The sequence below is a fragment of the Trichophyton verrucosum genome, assembly GCF_000151505.1.
Source record: "Trichophyton verrucosum HKI 0517 chromosome Unknown contig00198_1.f1.exp, whole genome shotgun sequence".
Lineage (NCBI taxonomy): Eukaryota > Fungi > Ascomycota > Eurotiomycetes > Onygenales > Arthrodermataceae > Trichophyton > Trichophyton verrucosum.
In genome coordinates, this window is record NW_003315524.1 from 82,148 (window position 1) to 100,493 (window position 18,346).

At 50.9% G+C, this 18,346-nt stretch overlaps 4 protein-coding genes across 4 annotated transcripts; 2 read left to right on the forward strand and 2 right to left on the reverse strand.

Moving 5' to 3' along the window:
• Positions 1-889: 889 nt before the first annotated feature.
• TRV_02135 (serine/threonine protein kinase (Kin4), putative) lies at positions 890-4,504 on the reverse strand (the record flags this gene model as incomplete). The annotated part of the gene is made up of 1 exon (XM_003023702.1): positions 890-4,504. One exon carries the CDS (start codon positions 4,502-4,504, stop codon positions 890-892), a length of 3,615 nt encoding a protein of 1,204 aa, XP_003023748.1.
• Positions 4,505-7,463: 2,959 nt separating this feature from the next.
• TRV_02136 (uncharacterized protein) lies at positions 7,464-9,205 on the reverse strand (the record flags this gene model as incomplete). The annotated part of the gene is made up of 2 exons (XM_003023703.1): positions 7,464-8,395; positions 8,557-9,205. 2 exons carry the CDS (start codon positions 9,203-9,205, stop codon positions 7,464-7,466), a joined length of 1,581 nt encoding a protein of 526 aa, XP_003023749.1.
• Positions 9,206-12,111: 2,906 nt separating this feature from the next.
• Positions 12,112-13,431, forward strand: TRV_02137 (uncharacterized protein; the record flags this gene model as incomplete). Its single annotated transcript, XM_003023704.1, has 2 exons — positions 12,112-12,137; positions 12,174-13,431. The coding sequence occupies 2 exons, from the start codon at positions 12,112-12,114 to the stop codon at positions 13,429-13,431; spliced, it is 1,284 nt and encodes a 427-aa protein (XP_003023750.1).
• Positions 13,432-14,587: 1,156 nt separating this feature from the next.
• TRV_02138 (uncharacterized protein) lies at positions 14,588-16,333 on the forward strand (the record flags this gene model as incomplete). Its single annotated transcript, XM_003023705.1, has 1 exon — positions 14,588-16,333. The coding sequence occupies one exon, from the start codon at positions 14,588-14,590 to the stop codon at positions 16,331-16,333; it is 1,746 nt and encodes a 581-aa protein (XP_003023751.1).
• Between the last annotated feature and the right edge of the window lie 2,013 nt (positions 16,334-18,346).

Consider the following 18,346-nt stretch of genomic DNA (forward strand, 5'->3'; position numbering starts at 1 on the left):
AGGCTTGTGGGTATGGTACGGGAGGCTAGAAGAGGGTAACATGCAGAATCTGGCAAGGGAGGATAGAAAGCTCAATAAAGGTGATAGCCAGACAGAAAAAGACACAGACATATTGAATAGAAAAAAATCTCAGAAAGAACTATAAATGAAACCCAAACCCCAACAGAGACAAGGAAAAAAGGGGGAAACACGAAAAAAAGATCCCATCTGTTGTACAATGACCAATCAATGAACAAAATGGAACACTGGGAGAAGAAAATGAAATGAAAAGAGTAAAAAAAAGGAAAAAGATAACAAAGGAAAAATGGAAAAGAATAAAGGGATATCAATCAGCCCCTTACTCCTCCGACTTCATCATTTAGCCGGACTGTACTGCTCAAACTCAACGTCCTTCTGATTCTTCGATCACCCTCCTTTTTTTCTAACCTTTTCTCTCTCTCTTAAGCTGACCCTCTTGATATTAAAATCGAATGGTCGACGGCCTGGTTCCAACTCCAATGTATGGAGGTCCGGTTTGATGAGGTGGAAAATATCGAAAGTATCACCCTTTTTCTTTATATTGAGCGGAGACAGACAATTGGTGCATCAAATGCAGGTAGTAAATGATAAAACGGCCAATTGCAGGCGCACAGGGGTATCAAAAGTAGAAGCGGGAACGCAAACCAAGACAAACTAAAATTAAAGGGGTGTCAATAAAAGCCATGCGCGCTTGTAGTGTTGCGAACAATTCTGAGAATAAAAAATGAGACAGGCATGGATATCTCATTGTGTTGGTCTGGTTGGATCTGAGCTGAGGTGCATGTTTCCGGCTATTTGTTCAATTTATCAACTGTATGTGTATTGACCCTTTTTTGCTTTTTTCGGTTTGATAGAAATATGAGCGGGCGAGCTACCGGTCTTCACCAGCTCTGGCTTTTCCACGTCGTCTGAAGAAATCCATCACCTTTCTCGCAGCGCCTGAGCTTCCGGAGGTATGCGAAGGAGCCTGCTCGAACTCATAAGCATCGGCAAACTTGCGGTGGCCTTTCTGGAGAACATTGTTTCTTGGTTGTCGGCCTGCTTGCATTGATGGGCGAGAACCATTGTCAAACTGATGATCATATTGTTGCGGTGGCTGGTGGTCCTGGTCAAAGCCTTGAGAATGAGCATCGGGGTACCCTTGCTGCTGGAGTGGCTGAGAGCTTGAGCTTGCAATGCCGAACATTTGATCATCACGCGGATGGGATTGTGGATAAGTGGGCTCAAAGGTATTGTTGATCTGGCCCTCTTGGCTACTGTGTAGATTAGCAAACTGACGGTCAATCTGAGCAGACAAGTTCAGCGCATCAATCTGATGGTCTCTAGAGACTGAAACGCGATCTTTGTACAGGTCGCTATCTTGATCGTTGGTCGGTGCCAGGGTTGCAGGCACAGCTGCAGGAGCGGTGGATAGACGCCGCTCTCGTTGGGGCTGTTGCTGTGGTTGCTGTTCCGCTTGCTGGGAATACATGTAATCATCAACATGAGTGGGACCAGGCTCTTCGACAGCTTGGTGCTCTTTGCTTGAGGAGAATTTTGAAAACGTGGGGAGCAGGGAGAATCGGCGGGGACGAGAGACGTTATGAGCGTCACTCTGTCTCCTAAAGGCATGCGAGATGGAACGTCTGGAATCGATGGATGCGCGTGGTTCGTCCATCATTACGTAAGGATCCTTCATGCTGGTAGGAGGATAACGCTTGCCTTGTTTCAGACGAGGAGAACCGGGGGTAGAAGATTTACCACCGAAGATAGAGGATGCCGGTCTTCCAAAAAGTTTCTCACTGATGCTAGTAACAGTGCTGGATCGCTTGTGGCTCTTTGATGTCTGCTGAGCTGGCCCAGTTGGGGCACCAGAAATGGTAGTTGGATGACCCACAGATGCAGAAATCTGTCCATGCGATGCAGGCATAGGGGCTGAAATGTTGTATGCCTTGCCGTTCTTTGGCTGTGCGAGCTTTCCTTGTACGTTGGTAGCAGCAACGGCGGGTGCAACAGGTTGACTGTAAGACCCTCGGGATGGCAGCCGAGAATCCATTCGGCCAGCCGAAGCCATGGAGCCTCCAGTCTGGGGTCTTCCTGTAGGGATTTGGGAACCTTGAGTCCCAGAGAAAGCACCAGTTAATTCTGATACAGACCGTGCAACGTCTCTTGATTTTGGCCTCGTCATACCTTGATTGCGGTCTGCATAATTGTTGGTATAGCCCATTCTCTCACGGTTACGATCAATAACAGGTTTGGGAAGCGGCTTGTCGAGCTGAGGCTCGCCTTTGATGGCGCCGGTTGACGCAGCAGATGTGCGAGTGGCTGCGGGAGCCGCAGTTGGAGCTGAAACTGGAGCAACAGAGGATGCTTGGCCAGGAGAGCTTTGCTGATCAGAAGTGGAGCCACCTCGAGCGGTTGACGACTGAGGAGCAACGTATTCAACCTGGACAGTTCTACGTTTGGCATCTCGAGTGCGTTTAGGTTTCTCTTCTGGCGTCTGTGACACCTGCCCTGGCTGCTGGGTAAGCCCACCAAGGACGGCGGTATTGTTCTGTCCATGATGAGGCTTTGGTGGTTCCCGGACAGATGCACTGCGCTCGAGAAGCGGTGTGTCTCTCTTTTCTTCTTCTACATGATTGCAGTCAGCGACCAAACCAATGGTGAAAGGGGAAAACTGAAAAATAAGCATACCTGAGGGAACGGTTGTGTTTGCAATGTCTGCTACATCCGTAGTGTTGCTAGTGATATGAGAGACAACCGTGGCATATTCAGCGAGCCAGCTGTGACGGGCGACTTCAAAGAGATCGGCACGCTTTCGAGGGTCGGGCACCAATATGCGGCGTAGGAGGTCACGGGCGTGCGGAGTGACATATTCAGGGAATGTGAGAGGAGTTGTCACGATGTACTTGTACAGAAGATTGATATTATCTCCGTCTGGGTTTGCTGGGTCATCATCGAAGGGGAGATACCCGGCTAGCATGGCGTAGAGAATGACACCACAGCTCCAGACATCCACTTTTCGGCCTGTGTAGAGCGAGTCACTAACGACAAGCTCGGGAGCAGCGTAACAGGGACTGCCACAGCTGGTCTGCATGAGATCTCCTCGTCTGAGTCCGTTGGCATCAGTGCGGTCCAGGCGCATCTGCTTAACAAAGTCTCGGTTGGTGAGATTGTATTCAATCTCCTCACTCAGTTCGTCACTTGGGTTAAATGTATTCGCAAACCCAAAATCTGTAATGATAATGTTGCGGTTTCGGTCTAAAAGCAAATTCTCTAGTTTGAGATCACGGTGGACGATGCCCATTTTGTGGAGGTAGCCAACTCCGGAGACTAGCTGTGCGAACAGGCGACGAGCGGCATTGTCCTTTAGGTAGCGATGGTTAAGAATGTAGTCGAAGAGTTCACCACCCGAGGCGTACTCGAGGATGATGCCAATGTGGCGGTCTGTGTGAACGATTTCATGGATGCGGACAATGTTTGGGTGGGAGAGCTTCTTGAGAACGGATATTTCACGGTTGATCTTGGGCAGCCGGCCAGGATTGGAACCCAGGGTTTCACGGCGGATCAGTTTGATGGCAACCTGTACGCTTCCGTCTCGTTTCCAGCCAAGTCGCACTTTGCCGAATTCACCTTCTCCGAGGGTCTGGCCGAGAATGTAGTCGCCAAAGGAGGTTTCCTTTCGCTTTCCGCTGGAGCCATCATGTCTGCTCTTGGGGATGTTCGCTCCCTCATCCTCATCTTCATGGAGGTCTGCTTCGTCAGGATATCCGGACGCATTAGTAGCATGTCTGGTATCAATATGTACATTTTCCTGGCGTTGTTGTGCTCGCGCAATATCAATGTCTGGGTTTGTCACGACCATACGGTCCAGCACGACACTTGGTTCATGCACAGGCCCAGTTGGAACAGAGCTGGGGCCCATAGCAGCTTCAGATCGGCTCTCGAGCGCACCGACGTTGGAGTAGTCCCTCGGCTCCCGAGTACTCGCAGCTCTCTGGGGGCCCTCTGGTGAATGGGGGGTCTTACGACGGGGCTTGCTGCTTGGAGGGCTCATATCATCCTTGGCTCTCTGCTGGCTATCGCCATGGCTCCTGCCGTTCTCACGACGTTTACCTTGTCTGGACGAGACATCCTGCGGACTAGCATGGGCCTTGTTGTTGGACGAGGAGCGCGGTGGAGGAATAGGAGGGCTCCCATAGCTATTATCGGCGGTCCCTGGCCGGGCTCGCGGACTGGTGGAGCCAGGCTTACCTGGTGGAGTGACCGGCGATGCGTAATCCTGGCTGCCACTCATTCCCGGTGACGCAGCAGACGGATGCAGACGCTGCGAGGCTGGCGAGCTCTCATTGTAGCCCGAATGGTCTCCTCCATGGGGGTATTGTACTGGTGACAGAGGGGATCCGGGAGGATGATACTGCTGGCCGTTCGACGTGGGGGGATGCATGTACTGGCTTCCAAGCTGCGGAGGATTCAACTGCGGGCTAGCCTGCAGTGAAGAAGACATGCCTTTCCCTTGGGGAGAGGCTGCTTGGGGGGGTTGGAGGTATAGAGGGTGGTCAGGCTGGTAGCAACGCTGCAGCGCGTTAAGGATGATGTCGTAGGCGTTACCAGAAGGGAATCTAAAACAGCAAAGCTCTAGAAGGTCTTGTTAACACTCTAAGCCATAAGAATTGGCCGGAACAACGCGTCTTGTCTAGGTAAACAACAAAGCCAGAGGTGCTGCGCGGGTGAAGCTGAGGATGTGATGTTGTGAAGTTGAAGTTGTGAAGAAGAAGAAGATATCAGGGCGTTTCCTTTTTGGGCCAGCCCAACCTCACCTCCAACGCGCTAGCACAGCAACACACACACACACAGCACAGCAAAGCAGCAGGACAGGATACAAAAGATAAAAGACAAAAGCAATACTTACAGCAAGATGCTTCTCAGGACCAGTGTCTAACTGAAGTCTGCGGCTCTCTGCTACCCGGAGCGCGTCAATTCGACTGCTATCACGTCGCAAAGGGGGGCCCTGCCAGCCTATTCCATCCAGGCTGAACTGGACTGCACGGCGTGTTTTATAGTCGACAGCCAGGTCGAGCGCGAAGAAAAGAAAAGACAAGAGGAAACAGGAGAAAAGACGAAGCGGAAGAATAGATCAGGCACCCACAGCTTGCAGTTGGACGGGAATAGTCAACCCCAATTGAAGCAGACACGCAGACAGACAGGCAGCGTTGCCGCGTGCAGCGAGGGTATATATTCTTATACTACCGGTAACGAGAGGATGGGTCGAAGCCAGCGACTTCACCGCGGCGGTCACAGGCACGGTTTTATGGGCGGTCTCGTCTCGCCTTGGTCGGGTTGCAGGGGGAGGAGGGACGGGTTGGTCTCTCTCTGCGCTGGCTGAACTGGTCGAACGGGTTTCTCTCTCAGCTTGACCAAGGCAGCATGCTTGAACCGGCGGTAGGAACGACGAGAAGCCAGCCAGCTAGTTACAAGCTATGAAAATTCAATGCGAACGAAACGGACCGTGGAGAAGCCGTCCGGGCGGCCTGGTCTTATTGACGGGGCAGACGAACGATTGGCGACGAGTTCAGGACGGGAGGGAAGCATCAAGAGGGGCTTCTTCCTCAGGAGACTCAAGTCGGAATCGGGGACAGGGCGAACGTCTGGCACACCTTTCGATGGTGTTGGTTGGGTCCTGTCCAGGGGGGGAGGGTGGAAGAGACAGAACGGGTTGCGAGACAGAGGGAGGCTGGGAAGAGCGGCCGAGCGGTGAATGATGGGCCAACCAGCGCAAAGAGGAAAATAGAGAAGGAGAAGAAGAAGGGGATAAGGAGAGCGTCTACCGGGACAGAGACATATACTCTCGGGCTCTCTCACAGGCACACGCACACGCACACACGCACCTCGTCGTCTCCTTGGGGAGTTTTGGAGATGATGGATGAGCGGACGGGGACTGGAGGAGGAACAGACAGACACAACAGGAGTAAAAAGGCCCTGCGATGCTTCGCTGGTTTAGCTCGCGGTTTCGTGTCTAGCGCAAGCATAAGATGGAGTGACCTGGCACTTGGCGCTGTTTTGAACCAGGGCCATTCATTCTCCAGCCTGCGGGAGGCTTGCCAGAGACGAAAGGCTGCTGGCTGCTTTGCTTTTTCAATGCTCTGGCCGGGATTGTTGAGCTGGCTGCTGCTGCTGCTGCTGCTGTTGCAGGTACAGAGTATACGGTTTATGGCTACTACTCCGTACTTCTGGTTGCTGGTTGACGGTTGCTGGTTACTGGACCTCCTTGCTGGCCCGGCCTACGGTGTGACATCCCAACGTTAATTTCGTCTGCGGTACTCTGTATGGGCGCGAAGTGATTACTATATTTTACCAGTGCAACCGACTCGCGATGCATCCCATTATTAACACACCATCCACACGTTATGGGGAGGCGCGCGCTGGCCTGGTTGGCGCTGTTGCACCGTCCTGGATACGTGGATGATACATCGTCCAGCCCCCTCTCTCCATCCACCACCCCCCTAAAATCCGCCTGACTTTTACTACGGGTACTTATACGGAGCATTTATGGCTGCCCTTGCCGTCTCTCTGCCTCTCGCTGTTGCTGCCGGTTGGGCTGCGCTGGCAGGGTCTGGCGGTAAAATTATCCCCGGCAGAGCCTAAGACATCCATCAATATCAAATCAAGCCAGGACGGCGCCGCCGACTTCAAACACCATCGAAAGCTCCGATGTGACTGCTAGATGAGGTGATGAGATAATAATAAATAAATTATGGAGATGACAAGATGACGATGTTCCGTCTCCAGTCGATTGTCCGCGCTAATCTTACCTCGCTGCGAGTGTTGCTTTGCTCCGGGACTTGAAACGAGGCTCGTAATACCGCAATGTACCGGCGGACCCAGGGGACGGATAAGCCACCAGAAGCGATCTACGAGGCGTTATTTCGCTTGCGCGTGGTGCATATGGGAAAACACATTGGGCTGCAGGGACAAAAACAATCGCATCTATTTCCCTCTCTCTCTTTCTTTCTTCCCTCTGGCTCCTTGATACTGAGGGCTGGCGGTTTCGAGTCAAGCGGCCGAACATGAGAGCTTTCTTTCTCGCCGGGAATGGCAGTTGAACTATCATCTTTTTTGACTGCTAAGCTGCCTGACAGACCTATCTGGCTACTATTTTTCCTGTCATATTTCCTTCCCGGCCCATTTTTTTGCTATCATCCAAATTAATGTCCTGAACCTCGTTCGTTCGTTCGAGGGAACCAGCCAAACCAGGAAAAAAAACCAAGGGGCGAAAAAAAGAACCATATTAAAAAAAAAGGACAAGAGAAGAAGAAAACATCTTGCCATAGAAAAAAGGAAATCGTCCTCCAAGGTCTAACATAACCCACTTTTCAAGATTGAAATCCAATTTAAAAAAAAAAAAAAAAAAGGTAGAGGGAAGAAAGCGAATGTGAAGAAAGGGGGTGTTTTGTTTATCCCCCGAACTACTGGTATTTGTGACTGTCGTTCATCGGAGTGCCCCCCAGCGATTTCCCCCCCTGGGCGCCATACGCTGGTGGCGGCGCAGGCGACTGTGCTCGATACATCGGCCCCGAAGATGATGACGATGAAGATGCTCCAAATTGAGCCGAAAGACCTGACTCCGGCTTGCCAGATGGTGGAGAGAGCACGCTAGATCCGATCTGCCCGCCGTCGCCTCCACCAACGACAAGCTGCTGTCCATCCTTCATACGACCGACAACCATCCCCTTGGCCACCGACTTGAGGATTGCCCGTCTTGAAACGCCCATCGCGTCAATATAGACTAACCCGACGTTCTTGACGCCGCCAGTGATATCTGTCGTCACTGCCCGCGCCTCTTCGCCGTATCGGTGGCCCATGACTTTGGACGCAGCCTGAGAACCGGTTGACAGGAGATGTCGAGCACTGTGATCGAGACCGTCACCCAGGGTGGAAATCGCAATCATTGACTTGTTGAGGATACCAGGCTTGTAGTCTGGTATCGGCTTGCCGTTGATGTCGTATCCTCTGTTATACGGATCACGCTCGCCCCGACGAGTCAATGCCGCGCCCAGGTTCTGTGCATATTTACCTAGCTGTCCCACGGTTTTGGCTGATAGGCCAGCAGCAGACTGCGAGAAGGTGTTGATCTTGCGAATGTGTGCCTGTGCGGATGGCGAGAACGTCATGGGTTTGGCAGCGGGCTTGGTACTCCGGGTGAAGCTGTCTGCTCCAGTGTTTACCAGGCTAGCCAGTGCTTCGGTGGTAGTCACCAGAAGACGGGAAGCCATGGCTGAACCTTGAACAAGCGATGACTTTGCATATGCAGGGTGGCTTGCCATACGCAGGTACTCTGGCGGTGCATTGCTGACCGTGATCTGGTTGCCTGTCTCGGGTAGTTGGATCTGAACAGGGTCTAATGAAGATTAGCTTGACGTCCACGAGGAATAATCAACGAGGAATAATACGAGATGCCAAAATAAATATAGAAAAACAAAAACAAAATAAAATAAAGAGGAAGATACATTATTGAACGGCAGATGCAAAGAAAAAGAAAGAATTGGAGAGCTGGCATACCTTTTGACCCAGGCTTGACGTCTGTCGACTGCACGACACTGAATCCCTCGGTGAGTTCTCCCACAACACTCCCGTTCTCCTCATCAACTAGAACAATCTGGCCGTTCTTCTCATCGCCAGTCCCTGCATAGCCCTCTCCAGGTGCATATGTTGCAGGGTTATATCCTCCTTGTTGTTGCTTTTGCGGCTGCTTGCCCTGGTGTTTTGGGGGTGGAGACCGCTCAAGAAAAGCAGTACACTGCGCAAGAATGGTCTCAAATGTGTCGACGTCCTCCTGTGATACCATTCCAGACCCGCTTCCGATCTTGGGGAACTGAATGCGGGTAAACGCACCCGCCTCAGGTCCTAGATCCCATCTGGGGATCAGGTAGCTGTCTGGTGGCTGGTGGTAAACCTGAGTGGTGGCGGGCAGTGGCAGCTCGAGCTCTGGCGGCAGGTGAAGATGGAGGTAGAAGTCTTCCTCTGTGTTTCCTGACGCAGCTTGCGGGTTGGCAGGGTCTACAACGGGGATGGTCGTAGGTACCATGAGGAGGGAGAGCGTCTGAGGCCCTGAGGGGGTGAGTTCCGTCTCCTCGCCATCCTGGACATGGAATGCCCGCACGTTATCGAGACTGAAGAAGAGTCGAGGGTCGCTTGATCCCCCAGCCATGGCGAATGGCTCACTGTTCTATCCCGGCTGGTCTTGAAGATGTATCGACTTTGGATAGTTAGTGGGACTTGGGAGAACTTGTGGCCTGATTTGTTTGCGTATGTGTTAGATCACAATCGCGGGGCGTTGGGTCAGAGATCCTCACAGCAGGAGCAGCGTTTATTTTCCTAACAGCAAAGACAGGCAGCAGAACCACGCTGGCTTTCAATCCTGGCGTAGTCGAAGCGTGAGATGTGACTTGGATAGTCGATGTGACTGCCTTGCGGCTTCAGCGCTTAAGTAGAAGAAACGACGTGCGAAAGATGCACCGCCACAAATGCGGCCTCCCCGCGCCCCGTGACAAGTGATGATGTCATCACTGCACAGCCTCATATGATTATATAAGTCATGATTTGGCAGGCACGAACTGATAAGATAAAGACGGAGTTTAATCTGTGTTTGATGTCGATGTACTCCGTCGAAGTAAACAGTTGCGAGAAGAGAGTGAAGGAAGACGAAGAAAGGAGAAGCTCGAGGCGGACGATGCTCGGGTGACGGAGATAGCCTGAAGCCTGACCTTGCAGGGGGCAGCACCAGCAGGGGACAGCGAGTCAGGCCTCGGGACCAAGGCTGTGAGACGGCTGGTATGCATATACGGGTTGCTAGCAATCCTCCGCAAGACAAAATATATTCCTCCCGCCTCTCGGGGGCAAAATGGCTGTCCATCCATCGACATGTCTATTTTTACGATAAGTTTGTGAAAAGGACAGGCGAAGAGAAGTCCGACTGAACAACAACCGTTATTACATTCCGACGATATCAACAATAATGCGGCTGCATCTCCTTGTATTCAGTCTGGGACTTCTGCCAGAGGCTTTTGTCCAAGCAGATGAGCTCTACCACAAAGTTCGGCTCGCCTTGAATTCCACTCCACGATAGCAGTAACTAATAGTATTCCAGGGTGACAGCAAGACTCCGTCCGTTCAGCATGGTATTCGTGGCCTAGCCTCCTGCTCCGTCCCAGAGAGAGATAACTGCTCCTTCTACCTATCCTGTCTCGAGACCGCGGTACCATGTGGACCCAAAGGCTACGCTACTGCCTATGGCGACCATTACTGCCGCAAATTTCAATCGGAGCAGCAGAAGTTCTCTGACAAAGGGCAAGCCTGGCTAAGCAATACCATGTACTGCCTGCAGAGCAAGCTCGTACCATACGCGACTGGACAAAAACAAGCCACCTGCGACGCGATCCGGAAGTACGCCTTCGGAACACATCCCTCCTGTTATATCGACAACGGCTTGTGCACCCTCCCACCGTCGGACTGGTTTCATATCCTCGATATTGTTGGTGTCGAAGGCCTGTTCGGTAGCATAGAAGCCCTTATTGCAACACTGGAGGCCGCAGGTGGATGTGGTGAATTTTACCTTTGGTTAATCAGGAATCACTTCATTGAAAACGCGGAAAGACGAGTCACCAGCAAGGACGCGTGAGAGTATTTTCAAGTCTTATCTTGACAGTGACCAGAGTAACAGTATTGTAACTCTGGGTAGCTTTCGACTCATCCATGGTTCAGCGTACGATAATTTAGGTTAGCGTTGAATATATTCTAGGTTACACAGATCTTACCAGACCTCAAATATATGTAAACACACCTTACCTTAAAGCGAGGAACGAGGATCATAGTTTGCTGGTTGACGCGACTTTTATGGTTCTTTTCATCCAAGGGCTGGATTCCCAACCGTACATTCCAGGTAGAGATGGCCTGGCTGGAAAGTCAATACATTTCCCTAAGGTGAAACATGAATAGTGCAGTATATGATAGCAAGATTGTCCGTCAGAGATACGCGTGGACGGCAAATTCAAGTCTCGAGCCCATACTATTTCCCAATAGAGCGCCAATGGCTGAATGCTGCGGTATCATCAAGGAAGCGTGCTTTCATCAGGTTATCGATGAACACTGCTCAGGTTGCATCCATCCGGGTTTCAAGCTTATTTTGTGTATGAAACCCAATCCCAGAAAAGAGGGAAAACTAGATCTTCACCACGCAGTGATATGGATGACGCGTTGATTTATGAGAGCCAGTATGGCTATGGGATTGATTCATTGCCACAGATAACAAAGCGAGGTAAGTCGAGGAGAAGATAGCTGGGATCCGCGTGAGAGGACAAACGCTAACTTAAAGATTGGATCCCGCAATCGGATATGGGCGGTATTTGTTATGGGTATTCGAAGGTCAAAGCCAGGCACTTCAAATCTCATCCAGCTGTGTATTGTTTTCACGGGAAACACAGCACACAGTGGTAGACCCTAGAGCCGTGTGAGAAACAAACAGGACACTGGAGAGCACCACTTTAGTTAAGGGAGGAAATTTGGGTTTATAGGTGCAATTTAGCTTCATCTTGGCTAACTTATTGCACCGTGAGTTCAGGTACCAGACTCCTGTAGGAGTTTAGTTGCCTTCACACATCGACTTGTTATCAGATCTCAAGGTCAGGTTCGAGGTTTCTATCTTTAGCCATCGCTAATTTAAGCTTTACCACGTGATAGATGTTATTAGTCATCTAGAGCTTGGACTATATCACGTGCCAACTCTGTATCCGTGTCTAGCCGAGGTTAAATGGAAAATCACGTGGCGCTTCTCTCTGCCTTCAACTTTCGGTCTTTCAAGTCCGCTTTTCGATTCTGATTCTTCTTCTCCAGGCCGAACGTTTGGTTGATTTCTTTGCCGTTGAAGTGCTTGCCAGGTGCCTGTTCTGCGTCGTTATACCCCGTATAGTCACTATCGCTCCAACATGGCATCCATAACCCGTGCACTGCGACCCTTGTCCAGGAGGGTATATGCGCCTCTCCTATCCACGGCAAACAGAGCTACGGTCTCCAGGGCCGCACAATGGTACGTCGAAGCACATATTCCCTTGGAAGCCAATGCTGGTGGTTATTTCACAGCTCCGGTACATGTTATGCTGACTTGACTGGCCTGGGTGCAGCTCCCGGGCGTTCTCTGCTACTCCCCTCCGCCGTGATGCCGACCTCACCCCCACTCCCATCACCTACCTCTCTGAAACCGAGTCGATGATGGCAGAGTCTGTCTCCAAGTTTGCCGTGGAAGAGATCGGTCCCAAGGTCAGAGATATGGACGAGGCTGAGACCATGGATCCTGCTGTTGTCGAGCAGCTGTTCGAGCAAGGGTTGATGGGCATTGAGATCCCAGAGGAGTACGGTGGTGCCGGCATGAACTTCACCTCGGCAATCATTGGCATCGAGGAACTCGCTCGTGTCGACCCCAGCGTCAGTGTCATGGTCGACGTGCACAACACCTTGGTCAACACCGCTGTGCTGAAGTACGGTAGCGCCGCTATCAAGAAGAGATGGCTTCCTAGACTGGCCACCGACACCGTGGGATCGTTCTGCTTGTCCGAGCCCGTGTCCGGATCCGACGCTTTTGCCCTCCAGACCAAAGCCGAGAAGACTTCCTCCGGATACAAGCTTAATGGCAGCAAGATGTGGATCACCAACTCCATGGAGGCCGGGTTTTTCATTGTCTTTGCCAACCTAGACCCCAGCAAGGGATACAAGGGTATCACTGCCTTCGTCGTTGAGAAGGACATGCCAGGATTCAGCATTGCCAAGAAGGAGAAGAAGCTTGGTATCCGTGCTAGCAGCACCTGCGTTCTCAACTTCGACGATGTGGAAGTCCCAAAGGAGAACCTCCTGGGCGAGGAGGGCCAAGGATACAAGTATGCCATCAGCTTGTTGAACGAAGGCCGTATCGGTATTGCTGCCCAGATGACCGGTTTGGCCCTCGGTGCCTGGGAGAATGCTGCTGGGTATTTTTTTTCTCCTGAACTTACCACATTCAGTACTAATTGTGATAATAGTTACATCTGGAACGACCGCAAGCAGTTTGGCCAGCTCATTGGTACTTTCCAGGGAATGCAGCACCAGGTTGCTCAGTCGTACACTGAAATTGCCGCTGCCCGTGCCCTCGTCTTCAACGCTGCTCGCAAGAAGGAGGCCGGTCAGGATTTCGTCCAGGATGCCGCCATGGCCAAGCTCTACGCCTCCCAGGTCGCCGGCCGCGTTTCCGGTCTCGCCGTCGAATGGATGGGGGGCATGGGCTTCGTCCGCGAGGGTATTGCTGAGAAGATGTTCCGAGACAGCAAGATCGGTGCTATCTACGAGGGAACAAGCAACATTCAGCTCCAGACTATTGCCAAATCCCTGCAGAAGACATACACTAAATAAATATAAGCATCTGCAATATTACCTTAACTTCAATGTGAGTCCCAGAAGACAGGAAGTACTAAAATGAGGACGCCTGGTGTTTGTTTCGAACTATTTTAATGCATGTATGAATATGTGCCAAGGGGATTGATTGATTAATTCTGCTTTGGCAAGGACTTTTTCTCTTGCTTTGATACGGAGTATCATTGTTATTGTTCATTTTTGAGTCGACCCGGAGGTCTCGAGTATCATGATATAAATCTATAGACTGAACAAAGAATAGAATACTTGTCTGTGGTTATGTTGATGTCCTTGCTCTTTGGTCTTCTTTCATGCAGCAAAGCGTCAAGAAGCAAACAACTTCCTGCATCAACAACCAACGACTTCAACTACTGCAACTCGGCCACCGGTCTAGCACCTCTACACCAGCATCACGACTGTCAAATGACGAGCCGTAGATGGATACCCAAAGCGAAATTCATGTTTGATTACTCCGTATTGTCCACGTCGAGCAGTTACACAGGAGCTCACACCCCAGCAGGAGTTGCGGACGCCACAAGCCTCTCAGAACGTCCTCATCTCAACATCAGCATGACAGAAATGCCTATCTGAAAACGTTTGAACGAGACCAACAGTTAGCTATCCATAGCTACGGGAATGATATCCATCTCGACTGATTCTTAAACACCCTTGGTTACTCTCACTCCATAAGGTCGCTCCATTTTCTGGCACAACGTGGGTGACGTGAAGGCTTACGCACTTACAGCGTACCGTCCAGTCGATATCACCATCAGGATCCAATTCTTCGGCTGCAGCTCGATATAACGGGTGACTAGGATTTGGCGTGTGCCTTTGGAGCCACCTAAGCGTGTTAGACTCAATAATGGCGCGGGATCTCGATGGGAATTCGCTGGAGGCAGATCACCGCCGAGAGACGCCTCTATATGGCGTCCCAGCTAGTTAAGCATTATTAGACTACTTTCTCTCAGTGGAGTGAGGGTCCTCAGGCTCTGATCCGGCACATTCTCGCACGACATGAGTTTTTTTTTTTCCTTCTCTTTTCTTCCTGGAGGTTAGAATGACGGAGAGATGTCTACGTTTTCCTAGACGGTGGTAGAGGCTTGTGCGACTCGTGCTGGTGTGGGAATTATTTCGAGCTGCAGTTTCAAAGCTCAAGATGAGAAACGACGACGAAAAGACCCCTATCTACAAAAGGCCTGGTTCATCCTCTTCACAGTTAAATACCACGAATAGGCCAGGAGAAAATGACGAGGAGGCCACTGCGTCGTGGGCCTCAATGCCAAAGAAATGGCAGTTGGCTATCATAGTGCTCTCCTGGTTTTGGGAGAATGCGGCAATGGGCAGTCGAGGGACCTACATCCTCTTCCAGCTTAGGATGTTCAACCTTCCTGATGGTTCTGTGCCCAGTGCAGCAAGCCTGGCATTCCGGGTCTCCCTCCTAAGTGTTGCAATTGCTGTTCCTCAGCTCTTTCTCTCGCCCATCTGGGGGGTACTGGCGGATTCACCCCGGGTAGGCCGCAAGAAGGTTCTGCTAATGAGCCTTTTTATGACTGGTATCTCCTGGCTGGGGCTTGCATTCTGTAATAGTTTACTGGGGGTTGTAGCATGTCATGTTCTGATCGGTCTAGCCAACAACAAGATTGCTGTGATGAGAACTATTGTCAGGGATATCAGCGGAGAAAAGTTTGAGTCACGAGCGATATTGCTAATGCCAACTGCTTTCAATCTTGGATCTACAGTCGGCCCTCTGCTAGGTGGAATACTCAGTGACCCTGTTAGAACATATCCAAAGGCATTCGTTCCCGGAAGTTCTCTGACTTGGTTGTTGGAGAGATGGCCATATGCTTTGCCAAATATGGTCAACGGCATAGCCATAATTTTATGCGCGATATTGACGGCCTTTCAGTTTGAAGAAACACACCCAGGCAAAGGGCAGCGGTCCTTGTCTGTCATTCCGGGCTGGGCGAAGAATTTGGGTCGACGGTTGTCCTGGGGAGGATATGAAAAGCTCTCTACCGAAGACCATGAGCGTATCGAGATGACTGGCCTAAGGGAGGATGATTCATCGAAAGCTGATCTTGCAAGGCCAGCAGCAGTCAGTATCTGGACCCGGCGATTGATCATGACTCTTTTCTCCAATGGGCTCATGATCATGCATGTTGGTATATTTCCCGCATTACTTGCAATATTCCTCTCCACACCCCGTTATGACCCGGCCGGGGTCTCATCAGCAACGAGCCCATCTCCAAATGGTACCGATCAGCAGCAGTCCACAGCAGCTAACGGTGTTCTGTCCGTGCCGCTCAACTACCATCCTCATGCCCCTTTTGTTTTCACCGGAGGACTTTCCTTTAAGCCGGACAACATCGCCTTTGCCCTTGCTATCCGAGGTGTCATCGGATTGTTGCTGCAACTCCTTTTCTTCCCTTACTTGAAGAGAATCTTTGGCCTTTTTCGGCTATATCTGTATTCTCTTCTGGTATTCCCCGTGACGTATTTTGCCATCCCGTTCTGGGCTACCGTCCCATCAACTACATCACCTCGCTTACCAGCGTCAGGGGCACTGCTCTGGATTTTCATCGCTATCACCTTGTCCCTTCAGACGACTGCTCGTTCCTTCGTTACGCCTGCCTCACGCATGATTCTCAACGCAGCTAGTCCGGATAAAACTTCCCTTGGCACCGTTAATGGTATCGCCCAGAGTGTTGCGGCTGCTGCCACAATCGTAGGCCCATTGATTACGGGTTGGACGTATGGTGTGGGACTGAGGCAGGGTATTGTCGGTGTTGCTTGGTGGACTATGTCCGGTTTCGCTATATTGAATGCCGTTGCGGGCGCTGCTCTTATGTACGAAAGCCGACGTGGAGAGAAGCGCAAGTCCGCTATACAGGGTGAACCGTAGCCGTCAGCTCGGCAGCGGGCTGGAATGACGACATGGTCGATTATCCATGTATAGCATGATGCTCAAGTATGGAGTACTTGTATAGCACTTGTCGTTCTGCTTGATGGACCGATCTCCAACGGCAAAGCGGTTTCAGGGCCATGTCGTCAGTGGCAGTGGGTTTGTTTTTGATACTTGTGGTATCACAGGTGATGATGTATGGAGACGTTGATGTGTCCTGTTTCATGAAGTCTCAACTAGATAGTTATGAATGACATGAATATGAACGTTTAAAGGAGTTTCTTTGCAAATAGGCTCTCTGCGGGAGGGGGTATCATAACTAGTGCAGTAGAGGATCCTCGTAGTGAATTCGATAGTCTTGTATATCTCTGGCCGTTGAACCGTTGGTCTTCTGGAGTGTAAAGTGGCCATCGGTAGTCGGATTCAGCCGGTTTCATCAGCAATTGAAATCACCCGTCGTATCGATACTCCTATGAGAGACCCTTGGTCATCTCCATCATCGATAGCCGAAGGATGGCTCCGTGTCATCAAACGTCAAACGTCTCTCACAGCCATCAATCATCCTCCACCTGTCCGTAGTAATGGAAGGGATACGAATAAGATAGGCTGGGATGCGTTATCTGCAGCTGCATAACGATAACAGCCACTTATCTCACGAATTAGTTATTTGTCATCCCGTTTTTGAGGTCTGATAAGAGCGAGCAGGAGAGAGAGAGAGAAAAAAACGGTCCAAAGATATCATTTCCCCAGGTCTATCTAATATCTGCCATCCTAAACACCTTGCAGAACATACGCTGCACGCCCAGAGTCAAGAAGAAAAGCTAATAATGGTACAACGGGAAGACTTCCCCAAATTAAAAGAATTATGGAGATATCGCAGGCCAGGAGGGAGGGAGGGAATAGCGATAAGGGTTGCCAGGCATGAAAGAGCCGGGCCCATCAGTCCAGCGGTGAGCAGCACCGGTCGAGATCATGGCCATGCTTCATCGGATATGAAGAAGGACAGCACAGCGCGCCCTAGCGCCAGGGACGCACGCCGGCGGAGATAGATGGCTGTTCGGGGGGGAGAGAGCGAGAGAAAAGGACGAGGGAAAGAAAAAAAAAAAAGCAAAAAGGGGCGAGAAAAATAACGGTTAAAAAAAAATAAAAAGGAAAAACAAGGTGATTAATGTCGGTCCAGGGAAGCCGAACGGGGAGATCGGGATGGAAGGATATGCTTTTTTTCTTCTTCTCTCTCTTTCCAGCCCCCTTGAGCGTTGGGTTTCTGGCATGAAACCTGATACACCGAGTTCTGTCACAGGTTGGGCCAGGGTGTGGTATGTACCTTGTCTGCCGCTTGTAAAACGGGTTAGCCGGCTGTTCCAGAATATTCTCATTTATCGGGATGATTCAATGGTTCATGAAGAGGGAAGACGGTGAGGCTCGAGTCGGTGAGCAGTTGGCATTGAGCAGATGTAGACACAGGCTATGGATGTTGACGTAGATGTACCGATTCAGAGACATCTACCATAGTGGTGGTAACTATAGTGAAGCAGCAGGGCGGATGGTTGAAGGGAAAAAAGAACACAGCCTGCGGCCGTCCTCAGGCCTTCTTCGGCGCCCCGGCCTTTGCATCCGGGGTTGTATTCTTTGCATTTGCGCATTCGAGGGCCTGGCGGCACTGTCTCGAGACGTTTGCCTGCGTATATCGCTGTCGAAACATGCCGAAGACGAGATATCCGACTAGACAAGCCCAGGCAAAGCCGATGATGAACATGGCCTGCACGAGTAGATCCATGGCTTCGAACCCGCCGGCTCAGGCGTATGATAAAGATGTAGCAGCAGAAGCAGCAGTGAGTATGTTGATTTCGGAGTAGGCTGTAGGTGCCGGCCTTGGTAAATAGAGTACTCTCTGGCTGCTCCGCGGGTGGTACAGCAACGCAACTCCGGAACTAGGGGATGCCTGGTCTTCGGCCGGATAGATTCAGGTAAGTTATTTTTTTTTTTTTTTTTTTTTATTTTTTTTTTTTTTTT